At 50.1% G+C, this 21,987-nt stretch overlaps 6 protein-coding genes across 6 annotated transcripts; 2 read left to right on the top strand and 4 right to left on the bottom strand.

Annotated features, from left to right (window-relative positions):
• The first annotated feature begins 305 nt into the window (after positions 1–305).
• M431DRAFT_506117 (hypothetical protein) lies at positions 306–3,306 on the top strand. The gene has a single exon (XM_024918753.1). It carries the CDS (start codon positions 423–425, stop codon positions 3,180–3,182), a length of 2,760 nt encoding a protein of 919 aa, XP_024776035.1. The 5' UTR covers positions 306–422; the 3' UTR covers positions 3,183–3,306.
• A 1,228-nt stretch (positions 3,307–4,534) lies between these two features.
• Positions 4,535–5,187, top strand: M431DRAFT_373844 (hypothetical protein). Its single transcript, XM_024914667.1, has one exon. It carries the CDS (start codon positions 4,770–4,772, stop codon positions 5,103–5,105), a length of 336 nt encoding a protein of 111 aa, XP_024776034.1. The 5' UTR covers positions 4,535–4,769; the 3' UTR covers positions 5,106–5,187.
• Positions 5,188–6,887: 1,700 nt separating this feature from the next.
• M431DRAFT_373839 (hypothetical protein) lies at positions 6,888–7,122 on the bottom strand. Its single transcript, XM_024914666.1, has one exon. The coding sequence runs from the start codon at positions 7,080–7,082 to the stop codon at positions 6,924–6,926; it is 159 nt and encodes a 52-aa protein (XP_024776033.1). The 5' UTR covers positions 7,083–7,122; the 3' UTR covers positions 6,888–6,923.
• Positions 7,123–15,419: 8,297 nt separating this feature from the next.
• On the bottom strand, positions 15,420–15,833 carry M431DRAFT_373818 (hypothetical protein). Its single transcript, XM_024914665.1, has one exon. The coding sequence runs from the start codon at positions 15,685–15,687 to the stop codon at positions 15,454–15,456; it is 234 nt and encodes a 77-aa protein (XP_024776032.1). The 5' UTR covers positions 15,688–15,833; the 3' UTR covers positions 15,420–15,453.
• Positions 15,834–16,363: 530 nt separating this feature from the next.
• M431DRAFT_373805 (hypothetical protein) lies at positions 16,364–18,480 on the bottom strand. Its single transcript, XM_024914664.1, has 2 exons — positions 18,147–18,480; positions 16,364–18,080 (listed from the first exon to the last, which is right to left on the bottom strand). Exons 1-2 carry the CDS (start codon positions 18,244–18,246, stop codon positions 16,558–16,560), a joined length of 1,623 nt encoding a protein of 540 aa, XP_024776031.1. The 5' UTR covers positions 18,247–18,480; the 3' UTR covers positions 16,364–16,557.
• A 2,978-nt stretch (positions 18,481–21,458) lies between these two features.
• M431DRAFT_506106 (hypothetical protein) lies at positions 21,459–21,987 on the bottom strand. Its single transcript, XM_024918752.1, has 2 exons — positions 21,770–21,987; positions 21,459–21,746 (listed from the first exon to the last, which is right to left on the bottom strand). The coding sequence occupies exons 1-2, from the start codon at positions 21,876–21,878 to the stop codon at positions 21,637–21,639; spliced, it is 219 nt and encodes a 72-aa protein (XP_024776030.1). The 5' UTR covers positions 21,879–21,987; the 3' UTR covers positions 21,459–21,636.

Here is a 21,987-nt window from a genome sequence, read left to right as displayed (position 1 = left end):
GTATGGCAGGTAGCTTCATACTCCAACAATCGGCTTTTGTTGGCATCCTTGAACCAAAAGAAGAATTCATCAAGACAAGTTCAATCCTAGGCCACACGAAATCTTTTTGTCATCACTACTAGGTATGCTTTGGCAAGCTTCTTCATATCTCAATCCAACCCATGGCCTTTTCCGGGTAACGGAGGTACGTACCGATGTGCTGCTGCACCACACTTTGGCGGGGTGAGGTACGTACCCCCGCAGCTACCATTGAAATTCTCCCACTACGAGGTATAGCCGAAATATTTGCTCCATCATGCCATGTCCAGAAATCTTACGATAGCTCCGGACAAGATCAAACCGCACTTCACCACCTTGGATGCGCCTAGAATCGCTCAATCCGCCGAATCCCAGAAGCTCAGCTGCAGCTATGGGCCGTCGACATGGCCTCCACCCCTCCCGTTCCTTCTAAAGCGGCGCTCAATGCCCTTCGCGGCGTCCTCTTGACCACTTCATGTTCCGTCGTCTTCCTCGCCGAAGAGCGTCGCCGCCGACTCAAGATTGCTCGCGCCGCCATTGATAATGCGCGCAAGCTGCATACCGTCAAAAGCAGCCGGGGCGCCGTCGCGCTGAGCGAAAGCTGGGAGGATAGGCTGGCGGATCTCGGGGATGAGGTTTTATCGCTGCCGTCTGCTTCGCGCCCCAAGAATTCCTATCGGAGACGACGCCGGAGCAACTCTTCCAATACTCTGCTGAGCGGTGGAGATATCCATGCCAGCAGATTTTCATCCGATCATCGTGAAACTACCAGTGGGATCGCGGCTCCCGGCACGGAACAGAAGACTGCCCAAGAGGGACAGAAAACCAACTTCGGATTAGATACAGCCAGGCTTATTCTCCCATTGGCTGATATCAGGCAGTTGGATGTGTCGTTCAAATCTTTAGCAGCTTCCGCAATACCAACTCTTCCGCTGAGTTCCAGGGAAGAGGACTTGCGCAAAATCGAGAAGGATGTGGATACGAGGGTGAAGGTGTCTCTGCATAGAACTACACTACGCTCTCTAGACTCGAGGGTTGGCTCGGCATCTTTTCATGAGCTTCTACGGCCTGATTCTTCTGTTCCGGCACGCCTATCTTTGACGAACATGCCGACTCAGGACAACACCACTCAATCGCGTCATATTGGTAAGATTGCAGAGCTCGAACAAGTTCTACAGGATTTAGAAATGGGCCAGCCAACACACATTTCAATGTCTGAAATGGTGGATTTGGCTCTTGTCCAGCTACAAAGTTTATCAACATCACGGCCTACAACCCCTACATTAAGCAGTCTTGTCAAATCAAACGGATTGCGGTTACTGAAAATTACGATTGAATCCGAGCCTACTAAAACAGACACCGTTCTTACAGCCCTACTCCCAAAGTTTAAAGACCCTATTCAGATCTTGTCACCTCTAACAAAGTGGCTATGGGAGAAGAAGGATAAAAAAGGCTTAGAGCGACTTCTTCAACTCCTGTCCGACCGCAAACAAACACGGTTCTGGATGCATGGCATGACGCTCTATCGGGTGCTTTCAGGTCTCGACGAGGTCATGGGGAGCTTCAAGGATATCAAACACTTGTATCGACTTCTACAAAGTGCCGGACTGTACCAGAGAATTGTTGTACCTCCCAATATCGAATACAAAATACGTCGCCTTATGGTATCCAAGGCTCTGAAAGCAGGAGACGATGCCTTTGCTCAGGAGGAGATGAAGAGCCTTTACGAAGTGGATCCAGATGCAGTCAAATCTGATATAAAGCTCCAGAGCAGGCTAATAGTGCGGGAAGCTGCTCTTGGCCACTGGGAATCAGTCCGCAATGGCATAGAGGCGCTTGAGGCTACTGACGATACTAAGTCAAACGACTTACGATACATGATTAGCAAAATCACGGATGTATTTGTGCAGACTTGCTCCTCAGAAGGGCTTGAGGCTCTCCTTAGAAGATTTGTGCGCAGTTACAAAATACCCCTCAAGTCTAGATGGGTTAACCTCGTTTTGGACCGGCATGCAAGCCGACATGATCTTGACTCGATGTTTTCATGGCTGCAGTTCTGCCATGATGCCGGGTTTCGGATGGATGACACTTTTATGCAGCGATTCTATTCCGGCTGCCGCAAATACTGGAGCTTCTCAGACAAAACTATAACAGATCTACATCAAAATCTCCAAGAGTTGTCGCCGGCTATCTCGAAACTGCCACCTAGTAAAGCTGATGGAAAGGACTCGACTGACGTCCCGCCTCCTTTACTTGAGTCTCGTCTATGGTTGTCTGAGGCTGACGCTTTCGAGTGCATGGAATGGCTCTCTGTTCGGAATGAATGGGAGCGCGTCTGTGAAGCGTATAGCCGACTACAATCAAGCGAGTTGAAGCCATCAGTCCGCTGCCTTCGTCTAGCAGTCATAGGGCACATCAAGAGGCAAGATGGAAGCATTGATGAAGCAGCATCGCTTATTGACGAAGCTCGTGGGAAAGGCCTCGATGTGACGGAAGCCCTGACCCCTCTTTTACTAGCAAGGCTTGAGAAGGGGGATGATGCAGGCGATTTGATCAAGCACGCTCTGCGTCGCGGCGCTCGCATTCACGACAGTGTGTACAACAAAGCTGCGCAAATACTCTCGGCTAATGGCGATTTGCGAGGCGCTGCCACCATGTGCGAGGTAGCTGCCAGAGAAAACGGAAACGGAGAGCTATTGTACAGCGAGTACAATTTTTCCAACCTGGTTTTTGCATATACCGGCTCCGCCAGCTACAATGCCTTGAAGTCTATCCTGTCCAACTTTACGTCGGAAATCCAATGGTGGCGCGGCAGCCGGGCCTGTAAAGAGAGCATCAAGCTGGCCATGAAGACAACGGCGATGCGAGCCGTGGCACATCCCCAAGAGAAGAATGACCACAAGGATGCTCTCTTCAAGCTCGATGAAGCCCTCATTCATGTCAAGAAGTGCCGCTCAACCAAAGATGATCGAAGGGCGGTGACGGAAGCATTCATACGGGTGATTAGGCCACCGGCAGCCGAATCTGAGCAGGATCCCGCAGATGCGCGGAAGCCAAGCCTAGCTACGGCGGAGATATCACTGCCAGAGCTATCGGAAACGAAAACTTACCAGAGATCGGTTCTAGTGGCTCGTCAAGGATTGGCAGTTGCCGGGGAAGCATGATGAACAAGGGGGATGGCATGTATATACATGATTCATATTGATATAACCGTACGAAAGACTATGTAGTCGACTGAAAGCATCAGTATACAGAGCAAAATAAATGCTACTAGAAACTATTGGCTGAATCTGGAACGAGAAATGCGTCTTGCAATACGTACGACATTATTGTCGCCATGAATTTTATCCAACGTAACGACACATTCATGATTTGAACCAACATCTTGAAAATAAAAACCAGCGAATACTCTTAGTTCTTGTACAATAGTATACAAGTAAGAGCTTGGGAGTATATGTCCTCGATTCATAGACACATCGTCTCATCAGAGACTCGATAAATAGATGAAATACCCGACGGATATCGCAAAAGGGAACACAGAGCGACGTTCTAAACGGTGCCACTAGGGGTACAACAATGACCCATGGGAATTCACACGCATTCAATTGGTATATGTTGCAAGCTAATATGTATTTAGATGAGCAAACGAGGTGACCTTTCCATTTTACATCAAGAATTGTCTAGATAAGGAGCTTTTATGTTGTTCAATAACAGCACAAATCGGGGGCATTGTCTTTCCAAGAGAAATGATATTGTGTAATGATTGCAATTATTCAGTTTGATGCTTTCTCTTCATGGTTGCCATCCATTTTCCACGTTGGACCAACAAACTTAATACAAGGTTAATAATCCTCCTCATTCCGCATCGAAATATTTCCGATATAATCCTTTTATTTATAATTCTTTTATTTTAAATTCATCTTTTATTCATTATCTTTTCCTATTTCCTATTTCTTTTTTTCTTTTTCTTTTCTATTTCTCCGACATACATTAATTATGCAGCATCACTTCTCAATTCCTTGTCCTGACATGTCCAAAAGATCCCTCGCATCGGCAATCAAATCTAAGCCCGGCCAGTCCCTCTCAAAACAAGGTCTCGTGATGGACGATCCAAAGTCTTTACGGAACAATCCTTCAGGACTACACTTCTCATTTCTAGCTACCGTGAAACAAAATTCGTATCTCAGTCTCTCTCCGGGCCTGTGATTTAGATGCTCATTCTCGATTGGAAGTGAATGTCCGAAGGATAGGGTTACATATGCAGATGCAAGCCAGGGAAGCATAGGGAATACTTGGCAAGGGTCTTTCGGCATCGTCGGAATGCTGCTATCATGGGTCAATCACGTTCGGCATCTTTTGGCAAAGTCAATCTCGGTGGTTTTCGGCGTCGTGCCTCATCTTCATGATTGTAAGGTGGTCATCGGTGCTGTAAGTGGTGATAATGGCCAGTGCAGAGCAGCATGTGAACGAATTTTACTCTCACTCAAAGTTCTACGAACCAGAACTAAGTTGGCCAGTAAGAGGACAGAGAAGGCAACTTATAAAAATAAAACCAAAAGGTAGTATTACTCCTTCGCACCGCAAGTGCCGAAAAAGCCGTATGCAAGTTAACGATTAGTTTCAAAGTCAACATTGGAAGAAACAACTAGTTCGCACCAATTGCATCGTAACGCTAGACCATGATCCGCCAAGATTGAATCGCCCAAAGACGCCATGTTCATTTATCTCATTCAATAGCCCATGTAGGCTGCATGAAGTGCAGAGCCGCAATCTTCAACGGTCCCTGTTTCTGCTCGCTTTTCGCTTTCCGCATCCCCCATCTCATTCATTGTATTGTGTGCCTGTTTAGTTTCTCCGGAGATCCGTCAAGTAGCTTCGGCCAAAAGTCTAATAATTGCGGCGCCACGACGATGCGTGCCTTGATTCGCAGACAACATGCTTTGCCTCGCAGGTTAGCAAGAAACGCTCAATTGGCGCTTATATGCTACAAGTCTGGGGGAACGGCCATATTCAACGGTAAAAAACAGCCTTTCAACGGCTTCCCTGGGGAAAGCGGGAAGAGGAGCCGTGCTGAGGTGGTTCGGTAGCTTAATAGCTGCGATGTGTTTGTGCAGAATTATATATGGAGGCGGGAACGGTAAGAATACGAGAACTGGGGCGCAATGGCTTGGGGCAGGCAGCACAGCTCTGGCACTTTGCGGAGAATTTATTATTGAATCCATATTTGTTTGATTTTATCTATAGTTATTTTATTTTATCGTATTTGTGTCAGGTCCAATGCAGGTCTAGACTTGGCAATCTGATATCAAGTCGCCTCAGCGGGCGCCGTCCTTGGGTAAAAGCTGCTCGGCATGCCAACCGAATGTGCACGCCAACCTCCATTTCTCCCATTTCTCCGCAGACAATGGTTTACGGCAAAACATCCTGCAGCCATCAACTGTCACGAAATCTCGATATAACAGCGATCAGCTGGCTCGTTGCACGTAGGTAGATGTACAGAGTCCATGGCGTCAGGCTGCGGTAAAACGATCATCAGGATCAGAGGGGTGTTGCCTAAATAGGAAAGCCTCCCAAATTGACTCTCAACGTGTCCGCTGTTTGTTATTCTTACAACAGTGGCTGGAATATCCCAACGCAATTTGATGCTGTTGGTTCTGATGGAATTTGATCTACTCTACTATTTCAATTGCCGTATTCTCTTCCCCCTCCATTTTGCCAATTGAGGGCAAGCCCTGGGGAGACGTCCCGGCGTTTACAACAACAAAAACAACGAAGCTTTACTGCGGATGAGGGGGGCAGACAAGCCGAGAAACAACACCATGATGTCATGGTTCACGATGACAGAGGCAGCCCGGATCAGCAACGGCAAGGCACGTGAACGGCCCTTCCACCCCCTGAGAATTGCATATCGCATGCATTGTCATCTTTCTGTCTGCTCTTGGCCCAAAGCAGCTCTGCACCACTGCATAGGCCCGAAAGGTGGTTGAGGCCTGCATCATTGGTGACGTTTGGCTGTCCTGCTCCTGCTATCAGGGCCAATGGTTCATGTAGTTTGCCACTGCGGCACAGGTAGCTGCCTCTATATCATTGTCTAGCCGAAGAGAACCGCTCCAACCGACAGTCCATGTCCAGTAGAGCGCGCAGCTGAAGAGCGAAGTGAACAAGGTTTTGCTTCCCTTGGAAATACGCGTCAGGTGAGCAACAAACGATGAGGCACAGAGAATATGATGAGGGCAAATCAAATCCCCAGCGTACCGTCGATGGCTGGCTGCTGGTAGTAAGTAGTAATACGAAGTGCTGAGCCCCCCTCATTGCACCGGAATCTGCTTGTCCCCTTGCAGCCAGTTTGCGCTTCGTTTGCGCTTTTCCCCCGCTCTGTGGAGGCGATGAAAAGAGAATCACATGAGAGGGTGAAATTTTCAGGTCTCGTCGCGCTTCTTACTGGAGGATATTCCTTTCTTAGCACAGGTTGGGGGGATGGCGCGTATTGGTGGTTAATTTGACTGTTAGCCTTCAAAGTTTCGGTCGCATTTTTAATCTACCTAAATGTATTTGCCTATTTTATCTTCAGCTTTTAGCTATTAATTTTTTATTCCCGCGATTTATTTTATCTATTTATCTATATTTAAATCCTCTGGCTGATCGGCGCCATACCACTTCGCGCAATGCAATCCGACACAAGCTTCTGCTCGTTCGAAAGGCTATTTTTCCCATCGACATGTGTCAGCGACAAGAAAACAACGTTCATCCCATGCAAATCAAAACACAATCGTAAATCAAGTGACAGCGCACGCGCCCAAGGGCTGCAGCGGGATGAAGGTATAATAAATTAATCAGCATGGGTCCTTGGATGGTCGAATGTCACTTCGTCATCGAACGGCTGCAGGCGTAGGGCTGGTAGTTGATCAACTGCGGGTTCGATGCGATAGGGCCAGCGCACGCAAAATAGGTACAGCAAGCAGAAGCAAGTAAAATACGAAGTTACAGGGATGCGAGTCTGTGCCTGTGACTGGGCCGATTAAGTGATGAGCACATGCTGATGCATGCACAGCGCCGAGGGCCATGCCGCGTCTGCCATCTATCCCGTTTCCCCTGAAATGACAACAGATAGATTACTTTTCATGTGCTTCTCATGGGCAAGCGACGAGAAATTGAAGCTGTTCCGAAATGCTCAATCCAACCGACAACAACCGTGTTGGTTTACGAAACCTTTTGCGCTTGTCTTATTGGCGGGAATAAGCCGAGGGCCAAAGTCGGGGAGATAAAAGCAACACAAGTCCCTTGTGAGAGCCAACTTCGGTAGCAACTCCGAGCAAAAAGACTCTCAGCCTCTTTTGTCCTCGGTGTAGCTGTCGGGTGGCTTCCGGACGAGGCAAAAAAAGAAAAGAAAAAAGAGGCACCTTTAATTGTTGAATAAATGTTTTGTTAGTTAATCCCATCAACGCCTCGATACGCGCCACAGCAAACGCCGCTGAGAATCTCGCTTGACTCGGCAACAAGATGCCGCAGCGGCAACTTCTCAGCAGTTAATTAGGCCCTGAATCTCGAAAGCCTCACTTTCGCAATAAGCTTTAGCTGTGGTTACGTTGCTCCCGAATCTTCCCCACGGGCTGCGGCGAGCTCTCCAGGCCCCAGGGGTCTTCAGAATGCGTCACGCGTACAACATCAAAACAGATGAACAGGCAATTTAGAGATTCGCATTTAATGACAAGCAAGCTTTCGGAGATGCTACTCGTCAAATAATATAATTGATTAATCCTGCTTACTGGGCAAAGCTTGCCCAGCTTACCTCATATGAAAAAGCTGCGTCACGCGCGTCCGCAGCAAGCGTTTAGGGTCAGCGACAAGTCAACTGAATGCGCACGTGTAAAGCCAGATTCGCTCGCTGAAACAAGCGACCGAAGCGGGCTCAGATCCGGCGCCGGGCTCCATCTTGCTTGCCGAGCGCGACCCGGGAAATCGATCCGCAAACCGGACATGGAGCCGGGAGTCGCGCCACGCCTCAGCCAATGTCATGCTTCTGAATGTCATCAAATCGGACTAAAGGGTGGTTTCGCTTGCAGTTGGTGAGAAAATACGATGGTTACGATGATAGAGGGAGGGTGTATCTTGTAATTCTTGATTTTGCTTCATTTGTAAACATCTTGTTTTAAACAAACAGAGTATCGCCTGCAACCGATGTCATCTTGGGTGAGACTGTATATTTGCCTTTCGCAGAAAGAAGCAAGGCGTAGTAATGCTCGCTTAATCATAAGCAACGCAAAAGGAAGTTGAAATATGGGCAAAAGGAAGATGAGAAGGCTCTCGTAATTCAGCCGACCCCCGGTAATAAACTGAATGGGCGTAGCGTCGAAAGAATTCATCCGCAACAGGTCCAATTATACATCCCCCGTGTCCTTTCGTGGCTGAAAAGCCTCTCTACAATCTTACTGTTCTGTGTCCCAAACAACAGCGCCACAAGCAACTTTGCGCGATTGTGCTAAAGGGAGCATTATCCGCCCTTCCCGCGCAGTTAGATTACAGGCGCATACTCGAGATTCACAACGTGGGCAAACCGCCTAAGCCGCCCAAACCGCCCAAACCGCAAAGCCACCGGCTAGAAGCCACATACGCGGCTTTTGCGGATTTCGCGGGAGTTCAGCTTCATATATCTCTATGCCGCAAGGGGACGCCGGCATGCGGCAACAACTGCGGTGCGCTGCCACGTGTGGCGGCGTTTGCTTGAAGACAATCCCAATGTGAAAGAGGCCGCAGAGGCTGAATGAAGTTGGCTCCCTCCAGCAGATACAACTGAAGTTACAGCACAACTACAAGTGTAGACAAGATAGTAGCCTCACATGAACACTCAACAGCTAAAAGTAAACCCAATGCTATGGATAATAGGTAGCATTCAAGAGCCACTTTTCTGGTTCAGTCAACAACAAGCTTATCAACTGTCTGACTTACACAACCACACAACCCACCCCCATTCTTAGTCAAAAGAGTTCAAGCTTCAGGCAACGAGATATTCACAATGCCCCCACCGAAGGAGTGGAACGTGCCAACTTGCCTCATTGTCCTCTGGCTAGACCGCCCATCCAAAAAGACCAGCGAGTTTCCGTCGGAGAATGACATTCCGGTGGGAAACGGCGGAGACTGCCATTAGGCTAATGAGCGGTATGGGCTGACAATGTTTGGCCCCCGTATTCGGGTTTAAGCCATAGCTGACTTGAACATGCATGCCACACACTCCACCACCCATTGACCAAAATTACCCCAGTGGCGACGGGTTTCCCACGTGTCGCAGAAGCATTCTAGAAGAATGGCTGAAAGCGGGGTCTCGACACCCTCTTTGTCCTTTGTTCTTTTTCTCTGGCGATTTTCTGCGGTCTCCCACGTTTGAGTTTAACGCCATCTCCGACATTCCAGCCCAGCCCGCCTTGGATGTGTCATGTGGAAGGGGACATGACTATGTTAGGCTGTTGGCTGGCAGAAGCAATGAATAATGAAATACCCCAAAGGCCCGCCGGAAGAGGAAAAGACAACGTAAAGACATGTCACCGTTCCCAAAGTCCCTCTCCCACCCCAGAGAAGGAGGTTTCTTCCTCTTAGGGATGTAACGCGACAACAAGCGTTTGGGGTCAACTAGCCAAAACAGGCAACTTTAATATCGGAGCGGTTCTTGTGTTGAGACACGTTGCGGCACGTCGCAACCTCCATTTGTTGCAATCCCTGTCAAATGTAACCTCTGCGAGATAAGAGAAAATGCTTGTTTGTTTCCCATGTGCCTGTACCATATCATATCATATCAAAGTAGGGGATCTTTGTGACAAGGAGAGTAAAGCCAAGAGAGGCGGTATCGTTTCGACTTGCTTGATGCGGTGACAGTCTGCTACGGTACAGCCCCCCAAGCTTCGTATCATCAGTCAATAGGATTGATCCCAAAAAGCATCGTAGCCACGAGACTCATTCTCCGTCCGGGAGACCCCCGAATCACCGCCGTGCCACCTGCAGCCACATTCACCCTCGGCTGGTCTTGCAACCGACGATGGCAAACAAAGAAAGCAAACAATTCTTTTATCCTGCCACATGAATGCCACGAGGCGATGTCATCTCCCATCCAGCCACCTCGCCGAACAGAAACTTGTTACCGAAAAGAAAAAGAATAACCGATCATCTCCATAGAAATCGCGGAGTACCGCACTAGATGGGCAAGACGAAGCGCGGCCGAGAAGTCACCGACGCGCCACAAGTTGCTTCGGAGTGCTGCCGCTGACAGGCCAGATGTCAGTGGCGGTGCGATACTCCGCGTGTTGTCTACTTTGACAGATGTAGCTGTGGCTGGAGAAAAGGAAAACCAACGTTCTGTCTGTTGCCACTGGGTGAATTGCCTGTTTGAGCAAGGAAATCCGGGTGCGCGAAAAGGCTTGAATGCTTTGTCAGAAAAGGCACGTATTTTCCAGACACTTCCGCGGGAGCGACAACCAAAAAAGATGTCAAATAAAATAAAAAACAATACTAAAATAATTCCAGAAAAAAAAGGTAAAATAAAATACTCAATTTATCATTTCATCAATTTTTTTTTTCTCAGCTTATTCCCCCTTCTTCAGGGCATTTGTCAGGCGCATGCGTGCAAACAAGGAAAAGACTCGCAAACAACCGAAATACAGACATGTCAATCCAAACCCGGCAATGACGTAGCCACACAACTTCTCCCCATTGGCCTACCATTGATTCACTTGCGATCGAGGTTCCGAGGCTTGTTCCCCCCTTTTCGCAAGAATATGACCGATTCAAGAAAAAAACCACTAACATCCCCGAAGAGGCGCACAGGCTAAGTCAGTCATTCATTCAGTCCATTCTCTGGTTTCGGTATTTTCCGTTCATTTTAGTTTTGATTATTTCTTTTTCTTTCCCACCGCACCGGCAGCCCCTCTTTTTCTTCGGACCGTAATGCAAAAGCTCATCGGTGAAAGGGCAAGCCCATAATCATCAAGCCCAAACTAGTCCGCAGCGCATTAAATACATCATCTACAGCTGCTCAAGTACAGTTACGTACAGCCGCACTTGGAGGGGGGGTAAGCCTTTGGTTCTTTTCTTATTTCATTGCGGCCCAATTCGTGGGATTCTTTTCATCTCGGGAGGCGTGCGCCCAGCAAAGAAGGACGAGAAAGCAAAAGGAAAATTCCCGGGTTTCAATGCCGAATGTCTTTTTTTCCTTATTTCGCTTTGGCTTGGTAATATTACCGTATACTTGGGTTGGCGTACGAAAAGAATAATAATCATAATTGTTTAATTCATTTATTTTATTATTTGTTTAATCTCTTTATTTTATTATTTCCACGTTTTCGATCTGGGGAAAGCAAGATCGGCCAAACTGTGTAGTTCTGTTCCTGTCACATTGGACCTTGCATGTTACCTCTATTCACACAATCATCACGCACTCAATGCTGATCCAATCCTCTACCGCAACATGACCATCCGCTTGCAAAAAATAAATAAAATACAACAAAGAAATAAATTCGTTGCATCACTAGCTCATCAAGAATATAAAATAAATTAAAATAGAAAAATCTGAAACGTCTCTCTGCAGCCAACATGTCTCGCCCTTCACCGCCACGCCCATTCCCATCTCCATGCGCATGAAAAACTGACCCGATGCACCATCCAGAAAAGAACAAAACATCCCTTAACCCGCAACCAAGCCCCGAAAGAGAAGCCAAACTAAGCATCCAAAAAGCCGGATCTAGGTTGAAAATCCTCCATCGGCGCTCGGTACGCCATCGCCGACGTGCAGTTTCTCTCGCTACGGCTTTCCTCCCCCGGGGGCGCTGTGCTTAGCTTCCGGTGAGACTAAACTACTGTACGGTAAATGCAATGCTGAAGAAAAATGACTGGCTCTGGATTGGTGGGCTCTTAAAGTATTCTTTTCGGGTTGGCATGAGCGCCCTTCTAGACGGATCGTCGTCCGAGTCATTTGGACCCCTATGTTGTGTTGAGACGCCGGTCCTGACGTAAGGACCGTCACCGGCAGTCTGCTGGCTTGTAAGCCGGGCGCTGCAGCACTTATTCGCTCGTGACTCGCCGTAGCTAAAAAAAAAAAATCCAAAGCAGTAGCATCGTCATGCACGCATGCATGCTGCCAAGACAAGGCTTCCCAGCCGAACAAAAAAAAAAGGGGAGGGAGCAGCTGGGCGAAGAATAGTGAGGGAGGTGTCAGAAACAAATGACAAGGCTGAGGGATTCAATGACAACACACTCCTCCTCCTTCATCCCACGCCCCCAGAAAAGCCGGCTTCTCGCAATATCGCCCAAAACTGCAAAAGAAGAACAAGCTCGCCCAGGGAGTTAAAAGTTTCAAGGCCATCATTTCCCCATGGGGGGTCACTCGGAAAGGGAAATCGTCAAAAACCCTGACGCACGCCCGCCCTCTAATTTCCGTCTCCAAGCAAAGCCGCTAAAGGCCGCTTTGGCGCGTGATGAATTTATTTCCCTTCTATGAACGACGCCAACGGAAACGGAAGACGGGAGACGGAAAGAGTAGGGAGACGAAGGGAGACGCCAGAGCCAACGAACAGGCAACAGAATTCATCCCATTGCCCGAACTACAAAGTGTTGTTCTTGGTCTTCCAGTAGTGTAAAGAGAAGTGTAAGTGGGGGGGTTGGTTGAGCACGGATGGGGTTCTGGGGATGGCTTAATCGGGATCTTCATTTGCTCAAAGCGTAATACTGGGGTGGCAGCGTGTGTGATCTCGTCCATGATGATCAGTGTCTTGAGGAGCAACACCCTCTGTTACCCTCCTAACAGGAGGAGAATAGCTTCCCACCACGTCGGTTCAACGTTTAGGCTGCTCCATTTGTTCCATTTGTCAATATAAGTGAGTGTGTGTATGGGTGTGTGTATGGGGCACATTTAGCCATAAGGTAGGCCAAGGTTATCTGTATGTATGTATGTTTCGTTTATGTATGTATGTGCTGTAGGAGCAGCAGCCCTATATCACTGGGGCAGGTGATGGCGATCGTCTGTCGGGAGTCGTCTATCGCTCAACGCAGAGCCTGTCGATGAGCGTGGAGTAAGCATCACGGGGGCCCCCATTATTCCCATCGATCGCTTCTGCCGTGATGCTCGCAAGACTCTCGATGCTCATCCCCCCAAGGCTATGACTTCACTTTCATCATCCATCGAGACTGTCCATCTCGTTCCCATCGCCGGGCAATGGCATCATGACCGGCGCAAATCATGGGCCGGCCAAATTTCGCCCGGTGAAATCGCCCATCGGCAGTATTTTCGGGCATCATAGCCCGTGTGTCCATGTCCACCCAGACCAAAAGCTGTCACTCTGACATTCTCCGTCCGGCGTCTTGTTCCCCAGATCCGCAACGAGAGCAAAGAGGGAAAACGAAGCCGCCAATTATCAGCTCAGCTCCAGCTCTCAGCTCCGAACGCCGCCCCCAGATTCTCTAGCGTCCGGGGAAAGGAAGAGGAAATTACGGAGCAGGAAAAAAACTCAAAAGCCAGCAAACGTGAAGAGGCGTTCCCCAGCTAGCTGAATCCAGCCGCAATAACCTGCTGTGTGGTTTCTAGCCGAACGTAATTTTGCCGGGGAAGCGGAGCCCTGTCCTGCGATGGCGGATAGGCAAAAAAGAGAACAAGCCATGCCATCTGATCTTTGACACTTGTTGCTGCCTCGTGCTCGTAACGTGCTGTTCGTGGAGGGATGGGTGGAAGCCGCGTTTCCTGGCTGCTTGGCATGCTTATTGCTGCATGTGCCCTGCGTGCGTACCTGAATCACGATCTCCTAAAGGATCTTCTTGACGCATTTGGCTCCCTCCTCCTCCAGACAAGTCATATACCTATGAGTACTGTAGAACATACATCAGTTATACAACATGTAGCGTCTTGCACGAGTAGATTGAAATAAACATGATGCTCTAAATAAGCTGCACATCCTAATAGCGCAACAACACAACCCAGGCAGCACTCAAACCTGAATCATGTCCCCGACTCGTCCTGAGCAACCTCCATAACGCCATGTCTGCACTATTCACAGGCCCAAGAACGCCTCTTTTGAACCCTTAACCGCGCGAGATCCGGCCATCCAGCCGTTTTAGCCTCTTGTAATGAATGTGTTGTAACCGCCCATCCCTCCCCAAAAAACCCGCAGATTCCAGGCATCTACCAAAAGAAACCGAAGAGCCGCGCCTTGTTTGTTTTAGCATCCATTGCGCATATCCTTAGACCCGACAAGAAAAACGCCCTTCCGCAACGATCCGAACACCATTTCGTTTCTTTAGCAGAAAAGCGGCAGAAGTTCCGTTCACAGGGGGGAAAGAATTGCCGAAAGCCGCTTCGTCTCTCGTCGGCTTATACTAAACAGAATCAATAGCTCATCCGATCATTGTTCTACCTCATTCCGAGGTCCGAACAAGTTGTGCCATCCTCTTGTTATTGCAACCCGCTCTCTTTCCGCGGTAAAAAGAAAAATCACCGAAACTCAGGCTCCTTCTTTGACAGCTGTCAATTTCCCACTTGTTCTCTCCACCTGTTAAAAAATTGCCGCGCCTCAGAATGAATTGACAAGTTCAAAAGCAACAAGCCACAAACATAATGGATGGGGGTCAAACGATTCAGGAAAATCTACCCCAAATTGGGGGAAAAGCCACACAACAATTATCTCTCTTTTTTTCAATTAATTCTTTATTCTTTGTTTGAAATCAATTGTGTCTTGCCCGCCCCAGAATAAATGTCATTTACTGTACACACACGCATGTTATGCCATTCTTCTCCCCCACCACAACCTGTCAATTTTTCCCACTGCCAACGGATCCTCGGATCTCGTGGCTCTGGCTCCATCGGCAAAAAGAAACTCCCCCCTCACAAATTATTCACAACAAACTCGTGGCCGTAGCCGTAGATTCGAGATCCCCCCTCCAACACATTTTGCTGTGAAATCTAATTGCCGTCATGTCCCCAATCTTCCCTATTGGTCATCACTCAATTGCCGATTTGCGCCCCTTTGAATTGAACACTCGCGGCCCTTGTTCCTCAGCCTCAAACCAGCCCTTAGCTCCAAAAACAGCTCGTGCTAAGCTCTCCAGCTCAAATTCACAAGCAGCATCTCACCCCGAAATCGCGACTACTGTACCTTCTCACTCCCGATTCCGACAACCCCGTAACCGATCCGTAGCCGCGACAATCCGGAATACCGTCCACTTCCATCTCCTTCTCTTTGGTACTCCCCCCAATCCCAATCCAAACCGCCCCCCTCACATCTCGTCTTCTCTTGCTTGCACCGGCTCATTCGGTTTCTGTGGAGTCGCGGTGGACTTCCGCTTCCCAAATGCCGCCCGGCCTCTCTGGGGCGGCTCAAAAATTCTGGGCACCTAACTCGTAGTCGTAGTCATTCTCTTGCTTGTCCCTCCTTCACCGCCATGGGGGACGCGGACGGGAATGAGTCAATATGGGGTCAGTGCCAACGGCCCTACTGTACTTGAAAATTTTCTCATGCCCCAAAGCATCTTACGTGCATGCAGGTCGCGGAAAAAGAATGGATTGCATGTTATCGACCTAGTAGGTAGTTTCGTAGTAGCACCGAGAAAGAAGCAGAGAAGCAGCAAAAAGCCGCTGTTACTGCCAAGGGTATGCGAGCAGAGGTGCCGTACTCGGTACTTGTTGGCAGACGCAACCATCAGCCCAGAAATAGAGTACTATATACTGCAGATTAATCGTTAGTCAAGGAATCAATTAATTGCAAAAGTTCACATGAAGAAACCCCCATGCTATTCCGCCATTTCACTTCACATTGGCATGTCATTGGCACACAATCCTTCACGCGGCACAGAGCAAATGAGCAAGAAAATTTTTCATCAAGAATTTATTAATGTTTTTGGCCAGGCTGTCCATCTAAAAGACACCTTTGTTTGGTAATAACCTTTTGGTTGACATATCTCGTAGAAAACAACACATTGTTTTAGAAAAAAGACCCACGGGAGCTCCTCTTTTTGGCCTCCACTAAGCTTTTCCATCTTTTTGCTGCCTTCTTTTTTTTCGGTCTTCTGTAGACCCGCGCATGGGACTTCTTTTTTTTTTGTCCCCGCTTCATGTCTTCGCTGGAAATAAGAGTAAAAAGAAAAAATTTTCCCTGACCAAGGTCGCCCCTGGAGACAACGCATCTTCCCGACCCACTAGAATACACTCGGTTGAAACAGAAAAAATTCGTGAGCCCCTTCAGAGCCACTGTGAACAAATCGAAAGCTCAGGCCATGGTATCATATGAAAAGCAACGCCACGTAAAGTGCGAATGAGTTTTTGTTTTGAAGTGTCTCAACCAGACATTATGAGACCAAAGATGTAACAAGAGAAGAAGAATGTAAAGAAAAGAAAAGTGTTATGTCGCTTTAGTCATGACGTAGTTCCGTTTCGCCTGTGCAGCCCATGTTTGCTGCCATGATGATGTGAAATCGAAACCCCAAACGCCATTAAATGTGATATACACGGCCAAAGGCATATATAAAAATGATTAAAGCCTTGCCTAACAGGTCAATCGTCGTCATGATCGTCTACCAGCCCTTGGAGTGGTAGCCATTGAATGCCTCCTTGGTGAAGTACTGGTTCCAGCTGCTCGCGTTAACATCCTCAGCCTGCTTCAAGCACGGCCTCTCTGGGTACTGCTTCAGGTTGGCAACATCGTGTGATGTGTGTCGACGCTTGAGGACAGCATTGGCGGTGGACGACTTCTGCTGTCGCTCCCAGAGAAGGTGGCGTCGAAGAGACTCGGTAAGCTCAGTGGCGAGCATGTTGCGGCGGGTTGTTCGAGGAGAGAGAGCAGCCTGGGCATGTACGTGGTTGGCGGTGGCGGCAATGGGCTGGGCACTGGATCGAGGAATCTCATTGATAGGCTTCAATGTTGTTGACTGGCGCATGCCCTTCATCATGAGGGGGCCATCGTCGGAGTCGTTAGGTGAAGCAGCCAGTGACGATCCGTTCATGAGAGATCGTGACCTGGAGAGAGCAGAGGTAGATTGAGAGGCTTGGTTGCCAAGGTTCATGGCACGGTCGTTCTGAGCAAGCATCAAGGTGATGAGCGATGGTCGGGAGGTCAGGTTGACCTTGGACTCAACACGCTGGAAGAACTTCTCATCGACACTGGGCTTTCCGCTCTCATCGATGGAGTCCTCCCAGTCAGAGGAGTCGTCATCGTCATCAATGGCACTCTCATCGATGTACTCACCCTCGGTGTCGGAGTCAATGGCAGACTCGGCATCAAGGTGGTGAGTGATGTTGTTGGTGCTGAAGGAAGTCTGCTTGGCTGCATGACCACTGGCGAGGGAGCTCTCCTCCTCGGAAGAGCCACCAATCTGGAACATGGGCTTCTTGGAAGCCAAGACTGACTTGCGAGTCTCGACGCTCTGGCCAGCCTCACTTGATGAGCATGAAGCTCCAAGGGCAAACCTGGCGGGTTGCTTCTTGGCCTGGACGGGCTTGTGGGCTGGTGATGAGCTGGGCTCGGGAATGCAGTCGTCGATGGAGGCGGTAGGCATGGGGGGAGCTTGGAAGACGGGAATGCCGGCGATGTCCTTGGGGGAAGAGGATTCCATCTCGGCAGATGCTAGTGAGACCTCTGAGGGCTGCTCGGAGAAGCGGGACTCGGTGGTGGTGGATCCAGATCGGGTGATGGACTCGACTGGCTTGCTTAGGGGAGAGGTTTGAGTGGGAGCGGAAAGGGGAGCCTTGTCCTTGACAATGGAGACAACCATCTTCTCAAAGTCGTCGGAGCTGATGTGGCGATCCCGGCGGCTAGCGGAAGAGTCTAGTCGTCGTATCCTGGGGCGGATCTCGAGGGGAGCTGAGACGGAAGTGAATTCGGGAGTGTCGTCGTCCGCGAGGGAGTCGACACTGCCAGAGAGCTGAGGAAGCTCGGGAAGGCGGGCCTCTGAAGGGATGGCTCTGGGGGCAGTCTTGGTAGACTGGACTGTTGATGATCTGTGGGCGTTGTCGATGAGTTGTTCTCGTTGCCAGAGTCTCCAGCTCAGGTTCTCCAATCTGCGGCCTTGTTCAACTGAGTCTGCGCAGCGAGAGAAGACTAAACCATAGTGTGTTAGTGTTGATCCTCGGCTGCCTCTTCCCATTCTGATCGCCAAGTCCTTACCTGTCCACATAGAATACAGGTTGGCAGGGTTTCCGGTGTCGACCTTGTGGATGACGTTGGCATCCACTGTTAACACGTGTGTATCTAGGCGGTAGGGCATCGCTGCCGGGTGAAGATGCTCGAGAGTGTCGAGCGTTGGGTCCACGATGATGGTGAGGTTGAGTGTTGCGGATGATGCAAGAAGGTGTCGGTGGTCAAATTGCCCGGTGATCAAGTTTGAACTCTGGCAATTACCAAGTCCAATCGTCTCCGGAAGTGTAGTGCAGTTCAATCGACGTTGAGGATTCGACCAGATGCGAGCAAAGGCCGAATGCGTATTATATGGAGTCGTCGATGAGGGGGCGCTGCGGGTGAATCGAGCGGCGTCGGATTCGGAGAGGTGCTTTGGGCTGGTGAGAGGGAAGGGTGATTAAGAGTAGAGGATGAGGCCCTTCAAGTATGTTGATGTCGTGCCCTCTTTTGTATGGGTATGCGGAGAATGGAGAATAGAGTCAAGAGGTCGTCGAGAAGCTGGGGAACAAGATCTAGTTATTAAGAAGTAGGGTGTATCTTTGGGCCATGACAGGTTTTAAGAAGAGGGTGGAATTGGGGGGAGTGAAGACGAACGTACTGCCTTCACGCAAGGGCAGGCACCACCCCGGGGTGTGGGAGTGGGGAGTGGGGAGTGGGAAAAGAAATGGAAATGGAGGGGGATGGTACCTTGGCCGTTGTACAGTACAGGTACGGAGGTACTGAGGTACGTACCGCGACCCCGGTTGGGAGCACGGAGGTGCCGCCAGGTGGGCAATTGGGATGAATTTGGCGCTAAGGGTGGGCGAGTCGCTGTGGGGGCACGAAAAGGACAGCCCAGGACTGATTCCAGGGCAAAAAAGCGCTGGCGGCAGGGGTCTCAGCACCAGAGATGCCAGAAGGGGGACGAGGGAAAACCTGTGCGCTGGTTCGGAGAGGTGCCGCCGCCTCCCCGGAGAGATTAGCGCGCACGACCAGTCATACTGGCCTTTCCCCAAAGAGGCATCACTCGCGCCCAGTGATATTAAAAAGATTCCCATATAAGATTAGCGCTTGCTTTTTCTTCTAGTACAATTCAGGAACTGTCCATCTACTCCGTTCTCAGCTCTGAAGCCCTGCCATCCCAGCACGACGTTCGGCCCTGTCGCGACGGACACAATCATGTGACGGTCCCCCTTCAAGAGATCCGTTTAACAGAGAGAAGATGCTTTGCCCCAAGATGTCTAGCTATTCCCCCTTTAAGACTAGACGAAGATCGGTCCGACAGCGCTGTGCCTCAACAGGTAGCTATCGGCCAAAGAGGGAGTCTGGAAATTGCAATTCCCGTCACGCGGTGCACTTTTCTTTTTCTCTTCTCGCTGTCTCCCTCAGCGATTTTTCTCGCCCCCGCAAACGGTCCAAGCGCTTTCGCTGCGTTCGCCATGCGGCCCCGAGAAACGGTTCTAGAGCCTCCGTTCTAGAGCCTCCGTTTACCTTTGCCTCCCGAATTGACGGATGCCGAATCCGTACAAACACCACCAGACAGACATACAGGGCAGATTTCACTTTTGCTCACTGGCTTCTCTGCCCTGGCGGCTTTCGGGTTAGTGGCTGGTTTCCGCGAGATGCGCATTCGGCATTCGGGCGGCTTCAGGCTCAAAGAGTCATGTCACGTTCGCTTGCGCAGACGTGTGACGGACAATTGAGATGGACAGAGGCGAGATTGTCCAATGCTGAGCTCAATTCACGGCTTAACCGCCATTGCTGTGCGCATCTTCTCTCAGAAGGTCTCGAGCTAGGCCATGGAGATGGCATCAATCAGGGCCAATCCACGGTCGCGCAATTGGACCGACGGCTATTCAAAGGGTCCCCCCCTCTTCGAGCCGCTCGGCGAATTGAGAGGTGCTACGAGTACGTACAGCCTACCAGTACGGGCACAGAGCGCAGCTTGAAATGAGTGAGTGAGCTGCTGAGCCGCCGTGGATGTGACGTGCCCTGACTGGGGGGCCGGGGGCTCTGATACTGGTCCAGCACACTGGCCAGGTGACCCAGCCCTGTACCGAATCGCTGCTGTCTTTGGTGATCACAAACATCGAGGCCAGGCCAGGCCGCCAGACAAGGCCTTGCCTGTCCCTGCCCTTCCCTCGCCTCTTGATCAGAGGAGAAACGGCCCGGATGGAGGCGCTGGTGCTGATTGACGCCGGCTGAGGCTTGCCGCTGCTTCATCTTGCTGCGCCTGACCCAGCGCAATTGCTCCAAGATCATGGGGTAAAGGCGACCGGACGATGCAGAGCCTCGCAGGCTGCAAACCTTCAAGGCCCAGAAGTCCAGAGGGGGTGACATTGGGGCCTTGCTCGCCCAGTCCCTCGGCGCCAGCGCACCAGCGAGTGTCTGCGACAGTCGGGTCACCTGTCCTCGCCTTCTGGAGGGGGTTTGATATGGATCATTGCACTGACTGAGCGTATGGATGGGTATCAGTCAGTTCCCGTCCTCCTCTCAGGGGGGAGTGGGAGAGAGCCAATGCTCTGCAGGGTCCTCCCGACCCGCCCCCATTGGGTCACCAGGACACCCGTCCAGAGCAGAAACAAGCTGCAAGCACCCAGAGCTTGCCAACGCATAGCTCTCCGCCGCATGACCTCAAAGACTTTTCCTTGGTCCACGGGCTATTGCTTTTTTGCTGCTTCCCATTCATGAAACAGACCAACGAATGCTCACGGGTGCAGCATCCTTTGTGGCTTTTGTGGCCAATGACTTGCCGCAACCGCCCATGTTGGCTGTCGCAGGCTCGTAACTGATGGTTTGCTTTTTTTTTTTTTTTGTTCTATTTACAGTAGGTATGCTGTTATTAATGCTGTTACTCCACGAAAACTGCCTGTACTTGTGTAGCTGCTCGTACATGGACGAAGGGGAGAGGAGAGGAGAGGAGGGGACGAAAACCACGCAGGCCAATCAACGCCGCCCAAAATGGCATCGCCACAGTGTCCAAGCTTTCCCTTTTCAATTGAACCGGACATCAGGAGTTCAAAAGGCAGGCAGCAGCATTATTCTTCCTTTTTTTCCCCACGGGGTTATTATAGTAGGGTCTCGTAGTGAGACTTTTTTCTTCTTACTCTCTCAAGAATGCGGAGTATTACTGCTAGTGGGAAGAGAGTAAGAGTAAGAGTAATACTCGTACGAGTTCCATCAAGAGGCTTCTCGGCCGCAATCACGATACTAGGCTGCTTTGTAACATCGGCTGAAATTAGCCCTGGCTGAAAGAGCCCATGGTCTCTACTGTATTTTGCCTGTAGCTGTTGTACTTCCCTGCTAAGGCTTAGAACCACGACAACTAGCGGTACCAGCATTGCTCCCAAATATTCGGGCCCGCGGAAGCTCCCCGACTACAAGTAACGATTAGCTCCTCAGGTGAATGTCGCGAGAATCCGGGCGTGTGGAAATTAGACAGGACCGGCAACCCGGATCGCGATATTGCAATTAAACAAAGAAATCAATCGGCCGCCTGTCAAAATTGAATCTCTTTGCCTTTTACACGGGGGGAGGGGGGCAATGCAAATTGAAGCAGCAAATCTCCTCTGGATTCGGATTCCTCTCCCTCCTCCCCGCCGACGGGCCCTCGTCTCTGCATTATGCGCGACGAAGCCCGTGCTTTTTTTTCTCCTCCTCTTGTTCCCTGTTTTGGCGGGATTTTGGCCCTGCGAGGCTCCGTTTTCTTCTGCACATTTGCGGAACCTTGTAAGCGGACATGCAGGCAAGCTGAGCAGCGCCAGAGCCACAACGCGCCAGATGTAACGCCGCGAGTCCTCCAAGCCTGTCAGAGGGCCGCCGTTTTACACGTCTCACCGCTCGGGCTTTT

Source organism: Trichoderma harzianum (assembly GCF_003025095.1).
Source record: "Trichoderma harzianum CBS 226.95 unplaced genomic scaffold M431scaffold_4, whole genome shotgun sequence".
Taxonomy (NCBI): domain Eukaryota; kingdom Fungi; phylum Ascomycota; class Sordariomycetes; order Hypocreales; family Hypocreaceae; genus Trichoderma; species Trichoderma harzianum.
Note: the sequence above shows the minus strand (reverse complement) of the source record. Positions and strands in the feature narration are given on the sequence as shown.